We start from the raw sequence: 15,043 nt of genomic DNA, 5'->3' as shown, positions 1-15,043 counted from the left end.
GCTCAGAGATCTCAGCCTTTTCGTGACAAAAACTCCATGCTGTCCAGAGCAGAAGGTGCACTCTACAGTTGAGGTGCAGTTAGGCAGCCATCAGCACTTTCTTAACGTGTGTTGTAGATACTTTTTCCCTCCAAAATACTCCATTATATGTGAAGTGGAGGGCTTTGGGGTGGAAACATTTTAGTTTGGGTTATTTTTAGAAAATCAGTGTGTGTTGGAACATGTATTTTTAAACACGGATTGTGTTAGAATTCTTTCACAAGAGAGAGGGTTTTTTATGCTAAATATTGATGTATCTTATTTTCAGGAGTTTGAAAGAATGTTAATTCATAGCTGCATAGGAAAACGGTATTTGAAACAGCTTGTAAAAAATTCAGATGTTTTCTTTTACCTGTGTTTTTGTTCAGCTTTTGTTACCGTAACCCTTCGTTTTGAGTCATTTGAGTTAAGATTAACACATGTGATGGGTATCTCTTTTGCTTAAGAGCATCTAATGCCATGACAAAGCTTGTTCTAGATAGGAGAGATGGTGCAAGGTCAAATGTAGCTCTACTTTAAAACTCGTATATACCTTTGACACAAAAATTCAGATACAGCTAAGCCAAGATACAGAGCTTTCCCTTTAACAGCTGATCTCCTTGGTCCTTGGCAATGAAATCCCCAGTTACCTCCTGCATTTTGATAGTTCAGAGCATTGCATGTTATTTTCTAAGGCTTACTTTGTATGCATAGCACAAAAAATATTTTCATTATTAATTTTTTTTAACTGGGCCAGGAAGAGAGACAAAGGTTTATTAAACGAACAAGTTATTTTGTGAAATTCTTTCTCTGCTTATTGTGCCCGTTTGGAAGAAACATTTCTCAGTCATGTTAGTTGATAAAAAAGAAACTTCCTCTTGCTCAAGTAGTTATACCATCATAGAAAAAGCTAGAAGAGAAGCCTGGGATGCGATTTATAATAGATGATTTTAAACAAGATGTTTGCTGGAGGTTTCTTCACAAGTGAAAGTAGTTTATGGCTGCCTTGTGTTCTAAAGCATTGGGAATTTTATCTTAACTTAGAGTGGTATTGTTATTAATACAAGATCTTGATCTCACTATTGAATCTCACTAAGCTATTTACTTGGGTAATACTGAAGTATTTTCTTATATTGAATTTTGTTTACCTTTTCATTTTACAGGTGGTTGCTACTCTTTTGAGAAAGGATAAAGACGCCTGCTTTACCTTTTCAGTGGCTCTTATCTTTATATACCTCTGTCAGATCACCTCCTGCCCCTCTCTCAACCTCTCTGTCCACTGACTTTTAATAAATATGTGAAACATCTCTCTTAGCACAGATTGGTATTGTCACCTCAATATATACTCCTGCATACTGAAAATGAACCGTGTTTTTCTTCTCTTTGAATTCTGTCTTCTAGGTTCAATTTAGTGGCAGAACCATTCCTCTCACATAAGAGTCCTTAATTTCCTGAATACCTAGAAGAGAGTATGCTCTTTCTGTGATTTGGCGTGTTCAAATAAAACCTTTTTTTCCTTCCTTTTTTTTCTTCTTCTGTTTTATTTTGGTTGTAGCTTGAATATTCCTTCATACAGAGTTTTCTGCAGTGTAATTTTTATCTGTGTTATTTAGAAAGCTGTCCCTCATTACTTCAGCTAATTAAGTGCACGCTGGCCATTAGGAGCCTTGAAGTAGCCTCTCCTGAGGTTGTCTATGCTAAGGAAGCACCAGCCTCTGAGCGTTAAATTCATTCATACTTTTTCAATCTAGCCTGATGTATTTGTTAGCAGTTCTACCCTTTCATCCTCCAGTTAATTCTGAACTTGTGGATAATTACCATTTAGAAATTTTTGCTACAACATACCAGCTTTGTAATCTCATTGTGTTCCTACACACCCTTTATTCTGCTTCACTGTTCCTATCAGAAAGGTTCGTGCTGGGAATGGATATCTCTTCAACGTTCTCTGTATTTGATATTCAACTTTATTGAAATCATCTGCCATGCTCTACATTTTCTCCTCTGTCAAAGTTTATGATTTGTAGTTCTCATTTAAATTTGTTTTTAATTACTGGTTATTCTTTGCATTATGTAAGCTATCACTCCAAGTTAAATTGATTGAAACAGATAGAACAGTATAATAGGATTAAATAGTTGGAACGTGAAAGTAGACTAAATCAGGCTTGAAATAAAACACACCTTTACCTGGGAGAGTGGTTAGCCACTTGAACAGCTTTCCCTGTTTAATGTGGATTTTTCTTTACTGATGGTTTTACCAAAAGATAGAAAATTAAAATTGGGACTTATTTAGGGATGTCCTATGCCATGTATAATCAAAAGACAAGATCAAGAGACTAGAGGGATCATCTCAGTCTCACCCCACGTGTAGGGGTACAGTTTAGCTCAGATCATATTTATAACGCTAAAAGCTGGCTTTAGCAGATTCTCTTCTGTTAAGTGTAATACAGAGACAAGACTTCCCATAAATAAATCTCTGTCTGTCTTATTCGTGCTTTGATCCCTTCTCAAAGTGGAATGCATTCTAAGGTATATTGCCTTGGCATTGCAGAAGGTTTACGTTTTGCTTAGGTAAAAAAAAGGGCGGTTGTTAAAGTAGTGTTGCCCAAGAAAGTTGATCACGTGATCTCCAAGATCACCTTACATAGGTGAATCATCTGTACACTTTAAAGGCTTAAAGATGTGCAGATATGTCCATTATTTTAGTACATAAAACCTGGAGGAAACATGAAGATCTCGATTTGCTAGTCTATCAACTTGAAAGAACATTTATGTCTCTAGCAGATGTTAAAAGAGAATTAACTTTTTTGTTTTGATCAGTAGTTGAAGTTGTAAATTTGAAACACAGAGATAAGCATTCTGATCTGTGGTTTTGCTGACGCTTATGACTGTATTGCTATTCTCATTCTAGTTCATATTCTTTTGAGATATCTGAAAGTCACTCATGTTCTTAGGAACTGACTGAGAAACTTGAATATTCCATTGCTCAGTGATGATCAAGTCAGTCTCTCAGTCTCATGAAGATGTGTATTTCTTTCTGCCTTGGTGACAACTTTGCCTTCATTTCTTGTCCATCCACAGCCTGTGTTTCCTTCTAGGGTGCCCTGTGCCTGGTGTATTCCATCAGCAGATCAAAATCAGGCAGGAGGGGGCTGTAGCACTTCCCTACAAATATGGAGTGGTGGATGTGATACTGCGGGTGGGCAGGGCCAAGACCGGCTGGGTTTTGTGCACAGTACGAGGGTAAAAGGAGTTGTAGAAAAAAGTGCTTGAGATCTGTATATACATATGTATATATATATGTAAGTATATATGTATATATGTGTATATACACATATATGTGTATAAAATATATACGTATATAATATATATATATGTATTTCATATATATATATATCATTTAGATAACTAAGATGCTGAAATGCACATCTTTTAAATGTCCCTTTTTCCTTTCCAATAAAATGGAACCTGGAGCTTCAAGTTGAAGCGCTTAGGACCTTAAGTATTGTTGACGATGATGAGGCTTACATTCATCGTGCTTGTAAATCCAGGCCCCTTCTGAAAATTCTAGTACATGACTGCTTGGTCTTCATCATCAGCGTGCTCTGAAAAATAGATCTCTTGATGGCTTAACTCTTAAAATCCATCAGATATTTGGTACTCAAAACCTTTTCAGTGTGCCATACCTGAGGACTAACAAAAACTCTTCCCCATGGAAAAAATTTTGTGCTCTGTATATAACCCACAAGTCACTATGTTTTTGAGAAATCCAACACTGAACAGACTGATGTGGCATTAATAGGCTTCTTTCCTGGAAGTCAGGACTGTTCAACCATTTAGTAAGCCAATTTTATTTGTATTGACTGACCAATTCCCTATATTAGTAACCTTAAGATCTTAGATTTTACTCTGATTTTTTTTTCCAATGTCAACAAAAATCTCCTTACAAATCTGTATTACCATAGGTTAAAAAGAAAAGCCTCCCTCCCCCTCCAAAAAACAGCTCCAAGCCTTTTGCAATAACACGTTTTTCCAGGAACAAAATATTCTCTCCTTCTGCTGGGATTTTTCAAAATGATGTTTCAGTGCTTCTATTCCTCCTGCTACCACTTTTCATTTGCCCTAGCACTGTGCCTGTGGCCAACCTTAACTTTGTGGACACGCTATCAGACATGAGTACAATCTTTATATATGATGGAGTTTCGTCTTTGCCTGACAAGGTTTACTGATGTAACAAAAACTACATTCACTTGTAAAGTAGCTCAGTGTAAACATCTATTGTATATGCGCCTGTTTTGTTTACTAAAATTTGTCCCTAAATCTTTAAGCCTAAAACTGTACATATTTTGAAACATTCAGTTGTATGGAATCTCATATTTAACAGTTTCATGGGGTTGTTTCTTTGGAACTAAAAGTGTTTCTCAAGAGCCTTTTTTTCTACCCGCTCCCCGTGAAAAGAGGAGAGCAAAGCCATCCGCTTACCACAAAGCAGTGCCACCACAAAGGAAAGATTAAGGGTTTAGAGAGAGGTCAATATGGGTTTTTCTCTAACTAAACACTTTCCTAAAGTTTCCTTGTGGAAAAAATAATGAAGTCATCTCAGAGTTTTTAAAGAATTTTTATTTCTTTTTCACCGTCTGCATTCGCTTGTCTTCTCAGCATGGATGTTTAATCTTTCTAGGCTTTGTGAATTGGTCCAAATGAATAAGTGGTGAGCTGTCTCTCTAGGAGCTAGAGGCTTATTCTAAGGCCCTAATCACTGAGTAAACACATCTTTGCCCTCCCTCTCTTACAAGTGCTATATAATAGTCGAGATTCTAGCACAGTAACCTGGATATTGCAGGGATCGACGCTTTGAAATGCAGAATGGCTGATCCTCAGAAACAGACAGTGCCTGATCTTCCCCTGCCTCTTTCTTCTTTTTAAATTAAATATCACCACAGAAATGCTGTTTTATTGCTTGATATTGCGCATTAGTGCCCTGGATTTTCAAGTTTAGTTTCAGTCAACATTGTTGGCTGCTCTTATATGGATCTCTGCATGTTGGGCTCATTAATGGCCCTTCTCGGCACATGTGTACTTGGTTCTGAAGAACATTTAAATTAAATTAGACAAACATTAATGCAAATTACTAATCCTTTTCCGAAAGTCTAATGTTCAAATGTGTTCTTCTTTTTATAAACAGTCATTAGATTTTATCCAAAGCTAGTCTTTGAGGTTGTTTTTTATTAAAAAAAATTTATAGTTTTTTTTTCTAGTAGAAAATTTGTCTCAACATTGCCTCCCATATTTTGCCACATCAATCTTAGTTATAATGAAGAGATTTCAAATGACCTTTAAATAAAAGTCTGAAAATACCATTTACTATATGGTCTAAGAGAGTATTTTCACATAGGATTTTACAATATGGTGGTGGTTGTATGTGGAACATCGTAATTTTCTTAATGCTCTTTGTAATTGATTGATTAGCGCACATGGGATTGTGATCCTTTACTAGCTTATAGTTCTCCTATATTTTTCTGAATTTGCATTCTTATCTTGTGTACACATAGACTCCGTTTCCAGAAAGTATCATGGGTACACGGCATAGCTGTATGCTGCTGCCAGTGACGTTCAAATATTACTTGATGGGATTTCAGAAGAACAAGGCAAAGCTGCTCTGGTTTCAAGAGACACAAATACCATCTTCAGCATCTAGTCTTTACTAACATAGCAACTATGATGAGATATATGAGAACTCAGAAATGTAGAGTGGGATTCTCTCATTTGATCTGTTGCCCATCTCTAGAGGTCAGCCCAGAGAAGAGGCGATTCTGTGACTCCGGTGCTGCTTCCTTTGCCTGTCCTACACGTTTGCAGTGCCAGGACAGATACCTTCCTCCTCAGCTCCACAGGAGATGTAGCCAGCCAGGCTGGTGTGTGGCCTTTTGGCCGCACATCGACTTACAACGTAGGTGAGAGACTGATGTGCCTTAGGCCTCTCCACACCACACGACTGGATGGAGAGCTGCCAAAACATCCAGCATGCAGCATTACAGGCCTCGGGACTTTGGACAGCTCTGCAGTTACTTACTCTATTTCCTCTTTTGTTTGGCTACAGATGGGATGTTAATAATACACTGTCTTTTTTTAAGGTTGCGTATAATTGTATTTCTTTAGAATCTTAGACTCTGCTGTATTAAGGGGTGAATTCCTTGCTCAGGGAATTGTTCCAAGTGTTATCTTTATTGGACAGCAAGCCAAAAAAATTCATACATTTTTTAAGCTAAGTCAATTAATGAAATTTTTTATTTGGTAATGAAATGTTATTTTCCATGTTCTAAGTATATATTGTAGTACCTGAAATAAAAGTATTAGGAAGTGGGATGGACCATTTGCCTTGAAATCTTATGAGTACTTAACACCTTCAGTAAATGCCATTGGGTGTAGTGATGCACAAATCTGCAACAGTAATTTTATTTTACTAAATAGTGAGGAAATTTTCTCTGTTCAATCTTTTCTCGTGTCTTTTCAGAGAAAGCTTCTTGCTATCTACCTCCACCATGATGAAAGCGTACTAACCAACGTCTTCTGCTCACAAATGCTGTGTGCTGAATCTATTGTCTCATATCTGAGTCAGAACTTCATAACCTGGGCGTGGGACATGACAAAAGAAGCAAACAGAGCAAGGTAAGGCTCTTTGGACTGTAAGGGGAGAAGCCTGTCTCTGTGTCATCTCTGTGTATCAAGTGTCTTGTTGCTTGGTATTTATTTGAATTAAAAACTTGCTTGTTCATAGCCGATCAATGAAATTGTGCTGTCCGATGTGCACTGGGAATTGAACCTTCCTTGCTTTCATTACAAATGGACTTCTTATTCCTGAATAGGAAAAATAATTCAATAAATCAGTTCCTTTTACTGTTTCAGAATTTATTCTGCAAATGTAGTACCATGTCTTCAAGCCTCTGCATTGTAGTGTGGGTATATACTACATTACTATTATGCCTACAGGACTGTCTGGGTACTCCTTTGGAATAACTACTGTTACTAATGAAAGTCTTACTTTATGTAAAAATAACATTAATTTGGTAAATGAATATTAAAAACAGATTATAAAAGAAATTAAAGCTTACAAATCATATAGACTTTTCTTGAAATCCAAGTTGCTTCCAGAACTCCATTGGTAGTGTTTAGATGTTTTAGTAAGTTTTAATACAAACTGTAAATAAAAAACTGTCCTGGATCTTAGGCCATCATGCTACTGATGTGTAAAGGAGCTAAAATTTGTAGATTCCACTTCTACTTCTTTTTGGGTGTTACCAACAAATTTGCATATCTTCATGCATTTCTCTCCTTCAGTTACTTATCAGTTGGTCATAAACTATTGAAAATACCAATTTTATGACTACTTTTAGAAATCGGACCTGTCTGGTTTTCTGACTTGGATGCTATTTCATCACCATTGCTTACACAGAAGACTACTTGGATAATGCTTAGTGTATATTACTGTATTATAGTAATTATTCTATCATGTGAACAAAACATGCAACAGTCCTTTGGCCTGGGATACAGATGCAATTTTTTACACAATTCCATTGATTAATGAATAATTAAAAGGATATCTTCATTTATTTTCCTTGTGACTTGCTAGAAATTGGCTATTGCTATACAGCATTCATGCATTCATATTCTTAAATATGTAAATTACAACCTATATTTCTTTATCTTAAGTGGACAAGGGAGAATAGAACAATCTCCTTGTCTAATAATATGATTTTTAAATGACACTTATGTTTCATAGGAATTCCTCACTAGATCTTCTGCATTTTGTCATTGTATGTATCTGTAATTATGATCCTAGTTTAATTTATTCTAGAGAACAGTTAAAAAATTGTGGGGGGAAAATCAAACAGGAAAGAGAAAGAGAGGAAGAAGAAATATCTAGGGTCTTTCATGGGCCCAAATACATGTCGGGAAACTTGCTTAAGTCTTTTGGTATTGCCATTCATTGGCAGTAAGGAGCCTCCTCCTTTTCTTTTATCCCACAACTTGGTGTAGAAGGAAACACTATTTCTAAACCATCTGTAGTGGCTAAGTTCAGCTGACTACCTGCTGTTCTATTGTTTGGTTTTCTATTTAATTCTCTAGTTTCCTTTATTTTACAATGACAAAAAATTGCAGTGTAGTTTCTTTTGAAAAACTGTGTTTGAGGGTTTTTTTATGACTGACGATCAACAGCCATGTAATTGCTTTGTTGTGTTTTACTAAAGAAATCTATTAAGTAGCACAACTTTGATACACTAGTAATAAGAGTTTGCAGGTTACAGAGACACCTGTGGTGACCAAAGCGACAGAAGCTGCTTATTAGAAAGAGCCTGTACAGCTGTGTCCTATTAACTCCTTATGACACTTCTTAAAACACTAAATAAAGGGCTTGTTTAAGTCTTTATAGCTATTCTCAATGAACCTAGTCACCGATTGTGTAGTACGATAGGGTTTTTAAGCCTTCATTTTTTTGCTTTCTATTAACAACAACAAAGAAACTGTCATATTAACAGTGAGGTCAAAAAATACTAAGGGGTGAACAAGGCAGGCTGGCTTGAATTGAAATAATTTATCGTTTGTGTTTAGTGTCAGATCCTACTCCTGTGATTTCTTTAGAGTGAGCGTGATGCTTCCGTCCCTCTCTGGAAAGTGCCAATGCACTGTAGGCATTCCCATAAATAAATATGCAGTACCTCTGTTTAATTACTACACTTCGTTATGTGGCACAATGGCAGTGGTCTCAGAGTACTCTGTTCTGTTTCCCCACGAATACGTTTGCATGTAGCTTCGTTTGAAGGGTGAGAAAACAAGGGGACCTGTTTTTTTTTTGGTGTTTTTTACCAATTAATGTAACCCCAAAGCAACTTATTCGTGCTGTTAGAGTGGCATTAGTGCATGTAAAGCCAAGCCAGCATGGGAAATGAGGGGGAATTGGGCCCACTTTATTTGCACTCATCAATAGTGACACTTCAACATGAGTAGTGAGACAGGAATTTCATTACTGTAGATGGACTTCTTTAGAAGTATTTATATTTCAGTTTTTTGAAATTCAAAAGGAAAAAGAACCAGCTGCAGGTATAACTTTTACTTTCTTCTTGTATTCCATTCAAGTTAGGATGAACCTTGAGCTTAGCAATCACTCACTGGCTTGCCTCATGAAGATTTGCTATCGTGCCACTCTCAAAGAGCAGAAATGCAGTTAGAAGAGGTAGCAGTGTCTCCAGTAGTAGTGCTGCCTGCCCGTAGCAGCACTGACAATTCTGGCTGTACCTTTGGGCCAAGCTGCAGCAGCTCACCAGCTGCGTTGGGCCATTGCACGGGCTGAGCACTTCCTTGAGTTTCCGGAGAGCTTCTGGGAGAGCTCGGCTGCAGGGCCAGATGTGAGCAGCTGTAGTTCTGGGATCTTAGGACTTTGAAGAGTTGACTAAACACCATTATTATAAAATAATGCTGTGTTTGTGTGTGTATAGCTGGCATATGTTTGTATATATGTGTGCAAGCACACGCATGACTACTTTTGCTAATACGTTAATATATATTAATGTAATACATGGACTGGGTATAAATATATGTATATAGTGAATATTCATAAATACATGTATACCTAGACGTGCACACATGCTTTTACGTTTGTACACACAGCATTTACAAATATAGCTTATGCATAATATTAACAGGTTTCCAAAGTACATGTTTGCCAAGCAAAGCAATGCCCAAACCATAAAACATTGCCTCAAACGTCTGTAGCAGCTTTTCAGCTTTTGATGTCTTTGCCCTTGGGTGCTGTATTTCAAGGTGTTGCCAACTTCTCTCAGCTCTGATGACAGGTACTTGTTAGTTTTAATGTTCAAATGATAGTTTTTCATTTTGCTTAAGCTTAGGAAAGAGTTAATTGACCAAAGTGCTTCTCAGCAGCAGGTTGTCTTCACCTGCAATTTCCGTCATCAAGTAATTAGCCATATTCACAGCTGCTGACCCCTGATACTAACCTACTGAATGATGCATGCCTGGATGAAGACCAGTTGACCATACTGCTCTAGCTCCCCCAATCCTATTAGATCCTTCAGCAAATATATTGCAGGTGTGGGGTCTGACAGTGCTGAGCTTGGTGATTTAATTTCTCACCGCCTCCTGATGAGTGGCCGTAGATGCTGTATATGTTGCTTGCAAAACTGTTGACTTGTTCTTTGGATATCAAATCCTTAACAGCTTTCACAGACCAGTGTGAAAACCTTATCTAGTGTATTTTGTAATATTTTATTTAATTTACGTGAATGGCAATACAGTGTGAGTCCATAAAAACAGGCCAAAAGTCTAATTAATGTTTTAAAAATAAAGGCTCTCAAACACCAGGCGAGTTTGTTATTTTCTGTATGGTTTGTTTTGAGGAGGAAGAGGAAAGAAGGTGAGGAGGGAACCCTTCTGTTCCATGATTACATCCCACCCGCTCATTTTCTCCTTTTCTCCTTTGCTTTTGATTTTAGTGGCGGTCTTAACAGAATGTCAAGATCAATTTGCAGCATGGTTTAACTCAAGGTTTGCATTCTGCCAACAGCAATTGTCCTAACGAACAATGCCGTGTGTTCTTGTAACTTCAGAAGCTTTTAGAAGGCTCATGGCAAGGGCAGCATCTAATGACTTTATTAGTGTAGGGTTTCAAAATGGGCTCAGTAATTGTTCACATCTCTTTGTCATCTAGTCATAATTACTGCATAGTATTGTTCAGGGTTGCACTTGTGAGTAGTTTCCTAATAGCACTGAAATGAAGAAAAAAGGAAAAGGATAAAAGGTGATTGTCTCTTTAGATGGAGAACAAAACAGCCTGTATATAGATGATGGTTAAACTGTTTATTATACACCCACTAGAAAAGGTAAACTATCCTTCTTTAAATATTTATGTACTTCAAGGTAATTTCATGGTACTAATCTAAAAATGCCCAAATTTGGAAAATTAAAAGCCTTAGAATGCATTTTAATTTGATTGTGATTAGGAAGATATGGATGTCTCCATAATATTCAGCTATAAATAGAAAGTAGATTCTCTGTTTTTTCTGATGGAAGTTTTCACTGTGTCATTTTATGAACTTGTGAAAATGCTTTAAGGTCATCTGAAAAAGTTACTAAAACCCGAGGAATTAACCATTGATACATTTGCAAGCATATATTTTAAGTTCCTATTATAAGAACAAATCCTGAAGCAAGTTCTGTCCCGCTGGACTCAAACCATGGTGTGGTGTGTCATACTTGTTGAACAGAAAATGGGAAGGAATCAACCTCTCTACTGTCCTGTGCAAGAACTGAAGGCAGAAGAAGGTGTAGACAAGGCAGACCTGTTGGGCTGCCTTGAGGTGGAAGAAAGAAATCATTCATAGGTTTGTTTAAACACAGGAATCCACAAGTGCGCCAGTGAAATCTAACGCCAGGTGGAATGGGAGCTCTAGAGAAACTGAGCTGCATCTATGAGGGTGTCTAAAACAACCGTGAGAAGAAGTCATTCAGCTGGCAGAGTCAGAATTTGTACTAAAATACAGCGGAAAGGCATGGCTGAATCTGCTTGGTACTGCAGAGTGCCTGGTGGGGACAAAGCTCTGTGCAGAAGTGTGGGTGTCTGTCCTGCTTAGGTTAAGATGATTCTGCTTTGACCTCTCCACTCTTCTCTTTGTTACCACTGTGACTGTCAGCAGGTGTCAGAGAGCTGCAGATCACAGTGTTTAGTCCATACCTGGCCAGAAGGCTCAAGTGTACTGTGTCATTCTGGACCCATGGCTGTCAGATCTGATCTTCGGTGTGAGGGAGATTTCTCAGCATCTCTTCTTAACTAGTTCCAGTACTTGACTTTCCCTGCCTTTAGGCAGTTCTCACTAATATTTAACCTGAGTTTATCTTACAGCAATCGATGACAATTAAATCTTGGTACACTCAGTAGTTAATGAGAGATGCTCTTTCTTTCTTTCTGACTTTAAAAGTGCCACTGTGTTTCCTTACTTTTTTTTTTTTTTTTTTAGCAATTCTAAGCAACCCTGATTCCTACATCATCTCCTTGTATCTCATCCTTTATAGACATTTATTATTGCAAGCTTTATATGGTCCTCCTGTGATAGGTCTACATTTTTACTGGTGTGCTGTGCCTAAAACTGCTTTCTTAGTACTAAATACAGAAAGAGGATTATTTCACGTTGTGCAAACCATGTTTCTGATTATTCACCCAATTTCTTCTTCACGTCATACATTTTTTTCTTCCCTAACTGCTTGGTTCTTACTCTGTATTTGTGGAGCTCTTCTGCTTAGAGAGTTTCAGTGGCTGTGTTGAATTGCATTTAATTTATCAGATTGTTTCTCTGATTTCTGAAGATTATTCTTTTACAGACTTCTAGTGTGCTTGTAGCTTCTCCCACTTCACTACCACATGTAAACTCTGTTTTTAACTGGATTATTGGTAGAGCTAACTAACAGTCTTAGATATTCCTTAGCAAATCATGCTACGTGTCTTTCTTTACAATAGACCGATCAAAACTACCACTGAAAGGCAAGTGCATCCTTTGGTTTCCATTTTTAGCACAGCATTTGAGCAAGGGATCCAGATGTATTTCATTTATACTTTTACCAGTAAGTTTTCCTGGTGTCACTGATACCTGAAAGGATGGATTAATGAGTTTCTAGCTAGACGTATTTTAGACTGAACAGGGTTACAAGGTATTTACCTCAACTGTGTGAACCTGGCAGGATGAAATTAGATCTTCCACGTTGCACGAAGAGTTAGATAATTCACTCATCTAGGCTTAATTCTTGCATAAAGAAAAAGTGGTTAAAATCATGTTTTTTGCATCTGAATCCCTGGCTATTTAGCTTGTGGATACTAAAGAAAATATCCACATCATTTAATTCGGGCTGCTTTGTAAATCCTTAGACCATACCTTGTGTCTGTTGCTTATCATCCTTTGTGTTTGAGTCAACAGCTGTGACCCCCCCAGTGTGGGCAAGATATTAACTCTGTATCATAACGACTGTGGATAGCAAGCTTGTTTAAATATACCATTTCCTGATCTCAGCTTCTGCTTTTTTTCAGTGTAAATACCTAATACAAAAATGTTATTTTTACATTAACATTTTAATGAGTTTTATGTTGATCTTGCACAGTATATAATTATTATTAAAAATAATCAGGAACATTGCGTGTTTAATATTCATCATTGTTTTCCTCATACTCAAAAAAAAGAAATCACAGCTTTTCTCAGCCATTTCTGATGGTGTGAAGTTTCTAAAAGGTAAGGTTAGCCTTGGGAAGCAGCTGCCTGTAAATAAAGCCCCCTTTTCCCCTTAGTAACATCCGAGTTGTGGGCTGAACATTGGAGATCAAAAAGTCTCGAGGTCTGAAATAACGCTTTGGACAATGAGCACTTTGGCCAAAAGCGGCCACTTCTATTCTTAAAAATTAAAGCTACATGTTCTCATAAAAACCACGTTATTGCTAAACCCAAGTGTTTGCAAAGCTCCATACAACATCCAAGATCAGGAGCTACTATAGACCATAGACTGGAGATGTAGCAAGTGTTCCCTTTGCTTTTGAGGCTCAGTAATATTTAAAACTTGTTTTTCAGTGGAGTTTTGAAGCTGTTATTTTTCTGTAACACTCTAGAAGCTTTTAAAAAGTAATATTAAATTGCATTTAATGATGGAATTACATGAAAATGTAATGCCAGGAGTATATTTTAATATCATTTGTTGTATATTGGCTGTTAGGAAATGGTCTCATCTGGGAAACTTTTGTACAATGTGTAACAAGCTCGAGAGCTCTCTTGCAGGCTGTCTCAAATCGTTTTGGTCCTATTCATGTATTTCTGAGGATAGTAAATACTGGTACAGAGTAGATTTTTTGCTAGGTATGAGTATAGGAGCAAGTGAAAAGGTCAGCAATTGCAGAATCAGGAAAGGCTGAAAAGAGAAAAAAAAAAAGGGCAAAATTAATTAAGCAGTTGCAAAATCTATTAAAAGGTATTAGAAAAGTGGAGTGGCGATCATGAATGAAAGTTCAGTTCCTACCCTTACAGTAAACCAAAAGGAAGAGATGTTATGAGAAATAGCTGGGGGCTCATATAGCGCTGCCCTGGCTATGAGCAGGTGTGTGAGAGTGATTCCTGGTGAGCAGGAGTTATGCAGTGCAGGTGCTGGAGGTTGCTGGTGATCTCTCTTCATGCAGCTTTACATCACCGAACAACGCTCACATTTCTTGTTGGCTTTACTGTGCTTTAGTTCAGTAGAACGTGGAGTCCTGCTCGGGTCCAGTGAGCGGCATCTATTTTGGTAGTTCTGAATCACAAAAGATGGAGACTTGAGGAGGCAGGAAGGATATCTGCCGGTGACATTCATGGCTTTGAAGTACTTGCTGGCTACCCCTGCTCATAGAATCACAGAATCACAGGATGGCTTGGGCTGGGAGGGACCTTAAAGCCCATCTCGTTCCAGCCCTCTCGCTGTGGGCAGGGGTTGCCACCCACCGACTCAGGCTGCCCTTCCGTCCAACTGCAGGCATCGTTGTGCTGCAAAATGGAGTCGGAAGGGTTTTTCATACTTCAAGTGCCTTGAAAAAGCCCAGTGTTGTACTCAGGAGGCTTCTCGTTTTTTAGAGATTTTATTAGATTTAATATATGTTGATTAAAAAAATTACATTTTTGAATCTTTTCAGTATCTTTTGATAAGAAATGACTTAGAGCGCTTGACATTTTAATGCAGTTTGTCTTTTCAAATAGATTTGGCTTCTAATGCATGTGACAACAGGACTTTGCTCTTCAGTTAGAGCATACATTTCCGAGTAGTTGTTACCTAAAATATTATCATAAGGCATAAGAAAACACACGATTTAAGTTGCCTTTCATGAACATAATTAAGAATTAATAAGCCTGTACCAGTGGCTAGTCCTCAGAATTTCCACTGTTTTGCCTTTTGTGACCCGTGTTATTAAAAGTCCATTATTTTTACAGACTTTATTAAATTGGATCTTATTAAA

At 37.5% G+C, this 15,043-nt stretch overlaps 1 protein-coding gene across 1 annotated transcript in view; it reads left to right on the top strand.

Moving 5' to 3' along the window:
* Positions 1-15,043, top strand: part of FAF1 (Fas associated factor 1) — a 153,041-nt gene that overhangs the window by 105,023 nt on the left and 32,975 nt on the right. The window contains exon 13 of the mRNA XM_021404167.1: positions 6,530-6,684. Coding sequence (XP_021259842.1) covers positions 6,530-6,684 — 155 coding nt within the window. The remainder of the gene's footprint in view (positions 1-6,529; positions 6,685-15,043) is intronic.

The sequence above is a fragment of the Numida meleagris genome, chromosome 7, assembly GCF_002078875.1.
Source record: "Numida meleagris isolate 19003 breed g44 Domestic line chromosome 7, NumMel1.0, whole genome shotgun sequence".
Classification (NCBI taxonomy): domain Eukaryota; kingdom Metazoa; phylum Chordata; class Aves; order Galliformes; family Numididae; genus Numida; species Numida meleagris.
The sequence above is the reverse complement of the archived record's forward strand: the minus strand, read 5'-3'. Positions and strand labels throughout refer to the sequence as shown.